Raw genomic sequence first — 12782 nt, 5'->3', positions numbered from 1 at the left:
CCCATTTTCTCTAGTAAGAGGATAGCTGAAAAGCAGTTCACTGTGTAAACAACTAGTGTTGAACTACCTACTCCAATCCTCAAGATTTTGTAAGCTTAATATGAAAGTCTTCTGACAGGCTGCAGCCTACGAAGCTTCTGAAAACTGTTACGGAGAATGGTGATGTCCGTGTTTCGAAATTATACTTGTACTCTGGGTCCAACAAAACTTCATGACGGAGGGACTGGGATGAGAGCAGAACACATATCCAAACAGGATGGGTCTGAGCCATATGCAGTCATTCCTTCTGACCTTGTCCTGGTTGTTTGCAGGAGGAACCTACTGGAATGTTCCCAAAGATAAGCAGTTCGCCATTGAAGCCACCTCATATGCTCTGCTCGCCCTTGTACGCATAAAGAAGTTTGAAAAGACCAGCGGGATCATGCAGTGGCTGAATGAGCAGAGGTTCTACGGTGCAGCGTGGGGATCTACCCAGGTGAGGCACAGACCTTGAGATGCCCTTGTATAACAGCCAGGGCTTGGCCGCCAGACATACCCACTCAGCACAAATGTTCTGCCACCTCTTGCAACTTGTGACAGTCTAATAACTCTTATAGTCAAAACGTCAAAGCTGCACCCACAGTTTTGATAAAAGGCTGTTAAAATAAATGTTTTGATGATGTAATATAGGTCATGTGCCTGTGGTGAAACATAACATATGGGGCTAGGGTGAGTGCATTGTAACAGTCTTGTGTATGGTGTTTGTCTTAAGTGAAACGAGTTGATAACCTAAGTACTATAATAAAGTATTGTGTTTTTAGGCTTTCTTTATCTTTGAAGGTCCACTTTCCATGTGTACGCAAAGCACTTTAATATCAATTTTGTAGTGGAAAACTCGCTTGTGAAAGTTTGTTAGTGCTGGGTATAATTCAGAAATCTATTCATTGCAGAAATACCAGCAGAACTGCTGCATCGTCAGATAAATGTAGCACTCATCTCTAAAGGCCAGATAGGTGGCAGTGACTCGGCCACATTTCAGAGAAAGCAACATTCAAAGCCCTCCAGCCTGTGGCACTGTTAGTCATGTGTCAAGCCAGAATCTGAGTAAAGTTGTCTCTTCCTCAACCGCTGAAAAGTTGCTATGTTTGGGGAAGAATCAGCTAAATGCCAGGCCTTTGAAAAATGGAGAGTGGCAGACCAAACTATTAAAGTCTATCCACCACTAACAATCATTTGCAATGCAATAGTTCTCGCAGTTACTTGAGTTTAAGCTATTGGTATTGTAAATGACAATGCCCTTTATTTATGTTTTTAAAACAAAAATAAAAGGCATTGTTATTTAAAATGGTAATAGCTCAAACTCGCGTAAATGCGAGACTTATTGCATTGCAAATGCTTGTTTGTAATCCTAAAAAAAGCCAACCCCACATTGGCAATATAACAACACCTCATTGTTCAGATAGGATATTCGAATACGGAAACAAAATTCCACCTAATGCCTGTATCTTTTACAAGGCCTGATTTATTTAGCCAGTGGATGTTCCATCTGAAATGATGGCAATTGTACGTCCTTTGCTAGACTGGCAACTTATGCTCCACACATTTAGAGGTCTTTCCCATTGTTGCGTTGAGCAGTTCCAAAATGGAAAGAGGCAGCTCTGCAAACCTCGGTTAGAAATTCATGCCAAAGCCTCTGCTACAAAATGGAAATTCTGCAATCATTGTGTGCACTCACATTGTGCCCCTATCGAGGACCACATAGCTACTGCACACACATCTTACCCTGGATGTCAGGGAGGCAGTACTTTCTTTTCTGATAAAATTGACCACACTTTGCATGACAAATGTTCATGGAACAAAAAAATCCGGCACAGCAGCCACGCTCTATATGGGATAAGAGACCAATCACAGTCTTTGGCGGTGGAAGAAGCTCTGCTGGGCTTTGGTAGATCGTTCATTACCACTTTCGTTAAAGCCAATGCAAGCCATGAGTCAGTCTTGCTACCAGCCTGTGGTCAGCAGCTTATAAAAAAATCTACATCAGGCACTCACCTCACTACCGTTCCAGCTGTAACACCACAAAATAACACTGGCTTGCCGTGCCTGCTCCGTTTTTGTTGCTTCTATTTCGTTCTTGTTTCCATAAATGTTTTAGCTGAACTGGCCACGTTTTGTACTCCCGGCCTGCCAACGGAAGTGAACGGCATGAGGTATGATGCTTGGAGCACCAACCCTGCTGTCCTCACAAAGCGTCAGCTTCAGAGCTCCCTAACAAGAAACCTACGCTGCCTGCTTGTGAGCCGACGCCTCCTCCCTGATTCGGCCCTCCTTATATTTCCAAGTTCACGGGTGACTTGACCCTTTTAAACCTCTGCATTTTCTAAACCTGTCTTTACTAACGGAGGCAGCCATCCCCGCCTTATTGTGTCTATATCTTTTAATCCCCCTCTAATCTCCCTGAATTCTACGGAAATTAACCCTTCTGTGCACTTTTAGGAACATTACGTTTATTTACTTTAGAATTAACAAGCTAATTTGCAGAGACATCTCGAGTGTGATTTAGCTAGGGCAGGGGGAACGGAGAGGATATGTCTGACTTCTCTGACATAATCAGCAAGTTTGTACGAGGTGGAATCTCGGTAAATCCCAAAATGATCCTTTCTCACATTTATGGAAGGAAAACTGCGACTGATATGCGTACCACTGTGAGTCTACGTGAGTGTGCGTGACAAGACGGGCATTCACAAACGGGAGCACAAAGAAATGTGACTTTTGAAGGCTTATTTCAGAACAAGCTGGCTCAGTTGAGCCGAAGTGGGAGGGAAACTGAAAGTGCACGATGCACGCGCTGCCAGCCTCCGGGGACAGGAGATGTGCATGCGTACGGAGTGCACATTTCCTGTCGGCACGTGCCACCTCCTGTCTCCCTTCATGCACCAAAGCCACAGCAATAGAGTCTTCGCTAGCGAAGCAGCTGCGCTGCATTCGTAGCGAGACCTAAAAAGTAGGAGAGTTTAAGAGTGCAGTCAACAAAGATAGTGATTTGTGAATTTATATTAATGTAATTCCTATTTCCTCTGGAAACGTCTGCTCATAGATGTAGAACCAGGTGGCCTGATCACAAGAAAGATAATCTTTATATAGATTATAGTGACCATAGAGGCAGATATGCTGATAGAGTTGTGGTAAATAAATAAATAATACCCTATTTTTGACTAGACATATATCATAACAGATAGCTCAATAAATAAGAGTCAAGATTCGAGGTAGTAGGAGTTTTTGCAGGTTTAATACAGCATAAGGACAGGAACAGGACAACCTGCATAGGAATAGGATGACAGGGCCCAGCAGCTGCTGGGGGTGGGTCTGGGATGAGCGCGCTGACTTTTAATAACAATACATGAGCATATATACATAACGCAAACACATAGCATTACATTGCAGTAGGCGTAGCAGTGGGTGGAGCAGAAGGCGTGACGCGTAGCAGTCGCGAAAGATAAGAGTAAAAAGAAGGTGTAACTCAGACATGTGATGCAAACGTAACAGAATATGTCATGAATGGGCGGAAACATAGGAGGGGGCTACCTAAGGAGCCGGGGCCTCTAACCTGGTGGTGCGCGCAAACTGGCAATGACGTGTTATGAGGAGAAGCTGGGGGCTATGAACTCTGTGCTAGGAGCAGAGACTAAAGTCTGGAGGGTCGGAGCGACATGTACCTAAACCCTATCTAGTATCTGATGTTTAGGGAACATGTTGATATAAACTAGAAGTCATGAGGGGAAAAGCTAACTGACTCTAAGACTGGAGCATGCATTTATTCTACATATAGTGCGTGATGAAGAATATTAAATGACCATTAAATACAGTATTTCTCTTAACATGGAGCCGCATAGGCTAGACAATGACGGAAACTATTGATGTAGTTCAGTAGCTTAGGAATGCAGAGAAGGAGGACTAAACTGATAACTGGAATCATAACATAGTCTTGGCAGACTCAGAGGCAGAGCCAAGCTGCACCGGGCACTGCGAGGCAGGAAGTAAGTGGAAGGTCGAGGATACAGGTGGGGGCTGGATCGCTCCTCAGCAAGGGTTCAGGAGACAGGAGCTGAATCTGATGTCCGGGCCCTGTTGAGGCCTGGAAACGGGGACTTTATAATGAAATAACGTGCACACTGAGAAACGTGGCAACGTAGCTTTACATAGGCCTGATATTCGTAGTATTCACGAGGACTGGAAACTGGCATACTAGAGGAGGACACAACTGTAATTGCGTCTTGAATCGGACATGGGGAATAACATATGCATATTGGTCATGCACACATAACATATGATGGATGACACGTAGAGACACAGAACATGGCAAAATTTACTTTTCCACATTCCCTCCTTGTCACTACGTTTCATCAGGAAACATCAATATTCATGATACCATCTATCATTTCATACAGTACCATTTGTTCATCTCGAATTGTCTTGGAACGGGATTTAGAACGGGGCTTGGGACTAGGAATACAAGAGGTAGCACACATGCCGCAAATCGCAGGGCCACATTGTATACAGAGGCAGCAGCTGAATATGATCGCTACTGCGATACCTAGAAAGGACAGGACTTTCCATCCCCAGGCGGAAATTATATTCCAGAACCAACCGGACCATGTCCAGGTGCCTGGATCCTGGTGTAATAGATGGGCAATTTTATGAAGTCTGGTTATAGCTGAATAAACAGACGGCGCGTTATTTGGAATGAAAATGCAACAACTGGATCCGATGACTCTACAGGCCCCGCCCCTATCGGCCAGTATGACGTCAAGGACGAGACGATTCTGGAGCACAACAATTCTCATAAAGGATTGCTCTTCGGTTAAGTTACCTAGAGCGGAGGCAGTCTCATCTACTACAGCTTCAAGGGTTCTTGTTAACCTACGGATTAGCTTACTGTTTACAACTGTACCTAAATAAGGGAACACACCTTTATCAATATCAATGAATTGCTCTGCAGCAGTTTCAGTATAATCGACAATCGGGAGGTTTCTCTTGTGTCTAGTATGTACTAGGAAGGAATTCCTATGGTAGTCAGGTGGGGCTAGGAAAACAGGTGGCAGTAGGAAGGCAATGTAACAGGTTCCCTCCCAATCGAGGGGCAGACGAACATATGCGGTTTGACCACAAACAAAAAATAAGAATGACGTGAAGCTTTAAAAATAGATTTCCCACTGTCACTATACTGGATAATAGTAGTACAATCACTATGTCCTACGTGTACAGAACCATAATTACGGACACATAATTCGCCTTTGACTGGTAATACTGAAATAGCAGGTGAGTCTGGAGTAGTATCAGACTGAACATTCAGGACCATGAAATTCGAAGAATAGTTACCTAAATTATACACTTCATTTTCTAGATCTAAACCTGTTCTGTGGGGGAAACCTTGCTTGTCTGGGAAACATGTGCTGTTAAGAAAAGACATATCTGTTAAGGATGACGTTAACGTGGACCATGGTCCACACGAACCATTATGTGAAAAAGGATAAGGAAAAAGTGGCAGAACTCCCTTTGACGTCTGGAAAGGGGGGAGTCGACCACACACCCAACAATTAGTGGCATTGCTGGCCTGGTGTGAGTAATGTAACATGCGGATAAATGTATTGTTACGCATAGCGAGGCGGTATGAATATTCGTGAGGAGGCAGATCACTAAACGTGTGCTCTACTGTAACATTAGAAGGCTTATTTACATGAGGAACTGGAAAACACAGGAAAAATGCGTAACTAGTGCAGGAAATCAAAAGGCTGAGAAATAATATGAAACTTAGAAAAACGATACATCGGATTGAGTTTTGACTAACTCTCTCACTATGGGGGTCTATTTTATACATGTCAGAAACAGTCTAACCGTTTCACCTAGGGGAGGACTTAGACAATCAAACTGGCTGACTTATTTTACTAGACCTTAATTTCTGTTTATACTCCTGTTGCGGAGTTTTCTCTAACAGGGGAGGGGTTGTGTCAATGTCATTTGCGGGACAGTCCTTAGAAACAATGTTTTGACAAGTCTTGATATCCTGGGAAATGTTCTTGGAGACCGGTTTCAATCCGTAGAATTTCTTGACGTGCGAAAGGTGCACCCAGCCGCGGCGTCCTTCCAATTTCACAGCTGTACGGGTGGTGAGGAGGACCTGACGGGGCTCCTTCCAACGTGGCTCCAGCGGACTTGATCTGTCGAAGTTACGTACGAGCACCATCGAACCTGGAACGATTTCATGCGGTGCCACCTCGGTATTGTCTGGAAATGTGGCGGCAACCTGTGAACGACATGAGTTGAGGGCAGACATCAAGGAAGCTAGGTAATCTGTCAGCATATTACATGAAACATCAGTAATACTTCGGGGTCTAGGAGTACCCCACATGTTAGGGGGGCGGCCGAATACGACCTCATACGGGGACAGACCTGATCTGGAATGTGCGACCATGCGCATATAAAACAAAGCGACTGGCAGAGCTACTAGCCAGTCCACACCCTTATCTTTACATATTTTGGCAATTCGAATTTTCAGAGTCTGATTATGTCTCTCGACTAGACCGGCTGCTTCAGGATGGCGTACACAATGAAACTTCCACTGGTACCCTAACAACAGGGAAACGTGCTTCATCAACTCAGATGAGAATGGCTGACCGTTATCAGAATATACGACTCTAGGGAGTCCATATCGAGGGAAAAACTCACGAACCAACTGCTTGGCAGTGGTCGCGGCTGTGTAATCTGGGACTGGATATGCTTCTGTCCATCTGGACAAAGCGCATACAACTACAAGGACATACTTGAAACCTCGACATCGCTCCATCTGAATATAATCCATCTGGAGGACCTCAAAAGGGTGGTCAGGAGGCTGGAAACCACCTTGTTCCACCGGGACACTTTTACCTGGATTAAACTGACAACATATCATACAGGTACGGACTTTCTGCTTGGCTGCAGCTCGTAAATGCTTGTTGAACCAAATGTTCTGGATACTGTCTAACATAGCTTTTTCTCCTAAATGTGCTGGACTATGTGCGGTATTAATGATGACTTGAACCATAGAGTCGGGGAGAAACCATGCGGTCCTACCCTTCGTCACCCATCCTTGATCTGTCTGGACCCCTCCTTGTTCAGACCACTTCTTGGTTTCATCGGGAGTAGCATGTAACTGGATATCTATGACATCTTGAGTAGGGTCCTTAACTGTCATACATGTAGTCAGATCTGGAGTGTGTGTCATGTTAACTGGACTGTCTAGAGTCTGTGCTGTAAGCTTGGCTGTGCGATCTGCTAGATCATTACCTTGAGAAATAATGTCAGTGACTTTCGTATGTGCTTTGCATTTCATGATAGCGATAGATGTCGGTAAATGTATTGCATCTAACAGAGCTTGGATAAGGAAACCATGCCGAATCTTGGTTCCATGAGAAGTCATGAAACCTCTCTCCTGCCAGAGCACTCCAAAGTCGTGTACAACTCCAAATGCGTAACGTGAATCTGTGTAAACATTAACTTTCAGGTTCTTGGCGTGTATACAGGCTTGTGTCAGAGCAACTAGCTCTGCTGCTTGAGCGGACAGGGTATCAATACGGTGTGTTTCAATAACTACGGTGTCAGTAGTCACTGCATACGCGGCGACTAGTTCTCCTGTACTAGTTCTCATACATGAACCATCCACATAAAGTGTCAGGTCAGGATCTGGTAACGGAATGTCTGTCAGGTCTTGTCTTGGCTTTGTCGTAATGTTGACTACTTCCACACAGTCGTGTGCGGCAGGATTTGAACTAACTGATGGTAACAGTGTAGCAGGATTCAGGATGTTGCAGCGTCTAATATCTATGTGTGGCTGGAACAGTGTCAATTCATAACCTGTTAAACGTGCAATTGTCAAGTGCTGTGTTTGTGTTCGGTTTAAAAGAACTTCCACGGAGTGTGGGACTTGTACTGTCAAGGTATGTCCTAAGACTATGGAATCACTTTGTCTGATAGCTAGTGCTGTGGCTGCAACTGACTTGAGGCACGCAGGCAGAGCCTGGGCTACAGGATCTAGTGTGCTCGAAAAATAAGCACAGGGCTTGTATTGTCCTGCTTGATCTTGTGTAAGAACAGATAATGCTGTACCTTCACGTTCAGTAACGAAAAGTGTAAAAGGCTTACTGTAGTTCGGTGTAGCTAGAACTGGAGCTTGGCATAAAGCTTTCTTTAACTCGTTGAAACTAAGTGTATGTTCAGATGTCCAAGGGAGAACAGTCGATACGGCTGCCTCCTGTGTCGTTAACTGTATCAGTTGCTTGGCTAGAAATGCATACTGGGGAATCCATTGTCTACAATAAGAAGTAAGGCCGATAAAGGCACGTACCTCCTTCTGGGTCCTGGGCTGAGGAAGACTCACTATTAACTGGATACGGTCTGGTGTCAACTGCCTAGCCCTCTTGGACAGTAAGTGTCCTAAGTAGACCACTTGCTGGACACAGAATTGAAGCTTCGAAGGGGACACCTTGTGCCCCATCTCGGCTAGAAAATACAGAACCGTCAGGGATGCTCGCTCGCAAGCACGTTCAGAACGGGCTGTGATCAGTAGATCATCGACATACTGGAGCAGGGCAGTGTCAGTTGGCATGTGAATATTATCTAGTTGTCTCTTAAGTGCTTGACTGTAAATACTAGGGCTTTCTGTGAAACCTTGAGGAGCTCGTGTAAACATATAGCTCCTTCCATTTAAACAAAATCCGAAAAGAAACTGGCTGTCTGGATGGATGGGAACACTAAAAAATGCGTTCTTGAGGTCTATGACAGTGAAGAACGTGGCTTCGGAATCAATAGCAGTTAACAGGGAAGAGATATCTGGGACAACTGGGTACTGCGGAATAATACATTTATTAAGTTCCCGTAAATCAATCACTAATCGATATACTGGGGGTGCATTTGGATCAGTACGTTTCATGACTGGAATGATCGGAGAGTTACATACATTGGAGTCAGTTTCTACAACTACTCCTTGAGCCATGAGCTCGTCTATAATTTTGGATAAGGCTGCTACAGCCTCAGGTGGCAATCTATACTGCCTGATTCGTGGTAACACTACACCTGGTTTGAGAGTCACACGATGGGGTGTGATTTGCATGTAACCTACATCAGTTGGACCTTGCGCCCATAAATGCTGCGGAACTTTAGACAGTCTGGAATCAAAATCTCGTAATACATAGTGACCCTTAAAGTCACGTAGGAACAATCGTATTCCCTCTGGGGAACAACATATAACTGCACCTAACTCTTTCAGTGTTTTAATGCCTAATAGATTTTCTGGACATGACTTAGTAAGTAACAGATCAGTAGTGCGGGACAATGGACCTACTTCTAGAGTGACTGGCTTTGAAATCTCATTAACGATAGGCTTTCCTGAAAATCCAAGGGAAACATTTCTTGAGCCTGAGAGCGGAGCCCCTGGAACTTCGGCATGACTAATTGTGGTTCTTCTTGCCCCTGTATCAATCAAAAACTTTCTGTCTTTCCCTAATACTTGACTGTGAACATAGGGACCTTCTTGATCTACAGGTATCTCGATGAGAGGCAAGCCTACCTCCCTCTCTAGGCTGTTTCATGAATATGGCTGGTACTCTGGATACTCAGACTGTGCATACTGGTACATCTGCGATGTAACATGCTGTGTTGCAGCAATAGGCTGCGGTACTGTAACTGTCTGTTGTGCATTCTGTGGCTGAGGAATCTGTGAAACTTGTTCCTGTCTAGGCGGACGTGGTCTTTCTTTAGTCTTACCAGTAGCTATGTTGTGTTTCAGAACTGCACACTCATTTATAAAATGACCTGGCTGTTTACAATAATTGCAGTTCCCTTTAACGGGAGCTGCAGGATGACTGACTTGATTCGGACCCCTCTTCTGACTGTCTTGAGGAACAGATTGTGCAACTAGTACTTTCATTTTCGTGTCTTTCATACGTTTTCTCTCGTGTTCTTGCTCTTCCCTGATTCTATTCTGGTGGTACTGGAGCATCTGGAGCATCTGGGACGGAGTATTTGCTTGCCAGGTACTTTCGACTTTCAGAACTCGGTTTTTAATTGGTGGACTTGAATTCTCGACTAATTTGGTAACGAAAAGGTGAGGGTATGACTCACTACTTGTCTTGAGACCACTGTTGATACTAAAGCACTTTTCAAACCTAGAATAAAAATCACTAATATCTTCATCTTGTTTCTGTTTACAGGCTGAGATTGCATCCCAGTCTTCTTTTCTCGTTGTTAATAATCTGGGTAAAACTTGAATTAATAATTCTGGTAATTCTTTACATTTCTCTCCAAGACCAGTACCTGGTACACGTATCTTATCTTCTGCTTCTAGGACTGCCCAATCTATCTTTTTCTCTCCCACCTCCCATTCTTTTTCCTTTAGCTTTTCATACACCCCTGCGGGCAGCAGAACCTTTAACATTTTAATGATATCTGGGTAAGTGTATTCTCCCATACGGAGCATGTCTTTTAATTCTCTATGGAACCCTGCTGGATCTTTGTCATGACAGGGAATTAATTTCTTCATTTCGAGGAGTTCCATCTTTGTGATCGGAGTGTATACAAACACTCGATGCATTTCGCCACCCGCTCCTCTGACTGGGTGGACTTCTCGTAACGGATTCTGTCTGTCTATGTAGAATGATTTACTTTCTGGGGGTGAGACATGAACAAAATGCGGGTTTAAGAATGTTCTATATTTGTGGCGCTGTTCTAGAATGACACTAATTAAATCGGTACCTAGACCTCTCCATTTGTACTGGAGTAACTCGTTCAGGATATCATGTAACGGGCCTGGATCAGAATGTTGACCCTCATACAGAGTAATGAGGTGCTGAATCATATACATACCCACCAGTCGCTGCTCGGCTGGGGGCATTTTCAGAAACATTTGTGCCACTATTTCGTCTGGAAAAGTGGTAGAATCAGTAATCCATCTGACTGCTGATCGGACTAGTTCCTGTTCATGCATAGTACTTAACTCACTATAACCGATTCGTGATTTCAGAATGTGATCGGTAGCTTGAAATACTTGTTCTAGGGAACCTTGTTCTGGTGCTGGATGATGGAAAATAGACTTGTGTTCTAGACGTAAATGGCGATCTGGAAATCTAGGTTTTCCTACATACGCTATTCTGGCAGTATTCTCGTCGTCTTCCTCTTCAGGATCAGAGGTACTTTCTTTCTCGCTTACTTGTGCTGCTTTACGCTGTTCGTGTATCTTTATTATCTCTCTACGGATTTTCTTGTACATACTTTCCATGGCACCAATGGTATTGTGCTTTCCTTCGGCTATATTATCACTCCACTTTGTTAGAGTTTTCATTTCTTCCGGGTCTTTAGACGGGTAATCCTGTTCTCTTATTAGACAGTTAATTAAGAACTTTAATATCATGCGCTGAATCTCGGCTTTCCTTTGAGACATGGCATCACTAATACTTTGTGGGTCATCCCCTGTACGGATGAAACGATATATCCTGTCTAGATCTTCTTTCATATTCGGCAGGGTGACTAGATACTCGGTCACTCTCCTTACGCGTACGGAATATAAAACCATATTAAACTCGCCTGGAACTGGGTCATAGACACATTCGCCAAGGGTTTGCCTGATCTCTGCAACAGACTTATTACTTTTAGGAGTACGCTGTGATGCTTGAGCATGTAATTCGAGTGCTGATAAACGCTTGTATGGCGGCGGGGTTTGAGGAAGACCTCCTCCTGCGGCCCCTAAACTAGAATCATCAACTGATGCTTTTCGTCCTGGCAGGGTCGGTAATTGTAACGTGGGCTGGACTTGTATGGCGGGCTGACCCGGGGGGGCTGTTAAGGGCACCCCGGTGTCTGGAGGAGCAGGAATTACCTGATTTACAGGGACTGGCGGAGCGCGAACAGGATTTGCATATTCGGGGACTGTGTCGTCCAGATAGGACGAAATAAAAATATCAGCTGCGGTCGGTTTGTGACGTAGCTTGGTCGGAACTAATGGTGGCGGGAAATTACTGGATGCCTCTGGGGTCGCTTTTGGCAAGCCCTCAGCAAGAAGAGGATACATACCCTTAATGAGGGCATTCCTCTGTCTGTCTGATTGCTCAGTTCTAACTCGTTCACCTATCTCGATTAAATCTCTTTCTTGGGCTCGTTCTTGGGATTCTCTACTTAGTTCTGTCTTTCTGATTTCTTTTTCGGTTCTTTTATGAGCTTCTTTACGCCATAACTCGATGGCGTCTTTCTGTGATTGTCTGGCTTTCTTTTTCCATAATGCTTCTTCTACTCGCATGATGCATTCGGCATCCCATGTACCCGATACGGGCCATCTATACTTTTCTTCTAACTGTTTGGTATACTCTACCCATAAATCTAGATACAATATGGCGCTTATGCCATGCTTCTGATACATAAAGTGACCTGGACTGTCCCTGGGCGGGACGGGAACTGCTGCTTCCAGCAGACCCTTTCTAGTTTTTAACTGACGTAATTTTGAGAAGAGCGGCATGACTGGACTATAATCTGGACATAATACAATACACAATGAAAACACGAAATCACGTCGCACTCATACCACAACATTAAAATACATGAAGAACATTATGAATAACAGTTCGAACAGAATACCACCTGAAAATACTTGAAATTTCTCGAGAACAGAACTGACTAGAACAGAAACTAGATGCACTGCTGAAACAGTACGAAACTTACCGGTCTCTTAAAGAGACACGTCAGGACCCGCATCCACCGAAGTGGACACTTCGTTTGTGGGA

General features: G+C 44.2%; 1 protein-coding gene across 1 annotated transcript in view; it reads left to right on the top strand.

Annotated features, from left to right (window-relative positions):
- Positions 1-12782, top strand: part of C3 (complement C3) — a 329940-nt gene that overhangs the window by 249027 nt on the left and 68131 nt on the right. Inside the window, exon 29 of the mRNA XM_078685332.1 lies at positions 312-475. Coding sequence (XP_078541458.1) covers positions 312-475 — 164 coding nt within the window. The remainder of the gene's footprint in view (positions 1-311; positions 476-12782) is intronic.

Source organism: Lissotriton helveticus, chromosome 1_1 (genome assembly GCF_964261635.1).
Source record: "Lissotriton helveticus chromosome 1_1, aLisHel1.1, whole genome shotgun sequence".
Classification (NCBI taxonomy): domain Eukaryota; kingdom Metazoa; phylum Chordata; class Amphibia; order Caudata; family Salamandridae; genus Lissotriton; species Lissotriton helveticus.
This window is presented reverse-complemented; position numbering and strand designations above follow the sequence as displayed.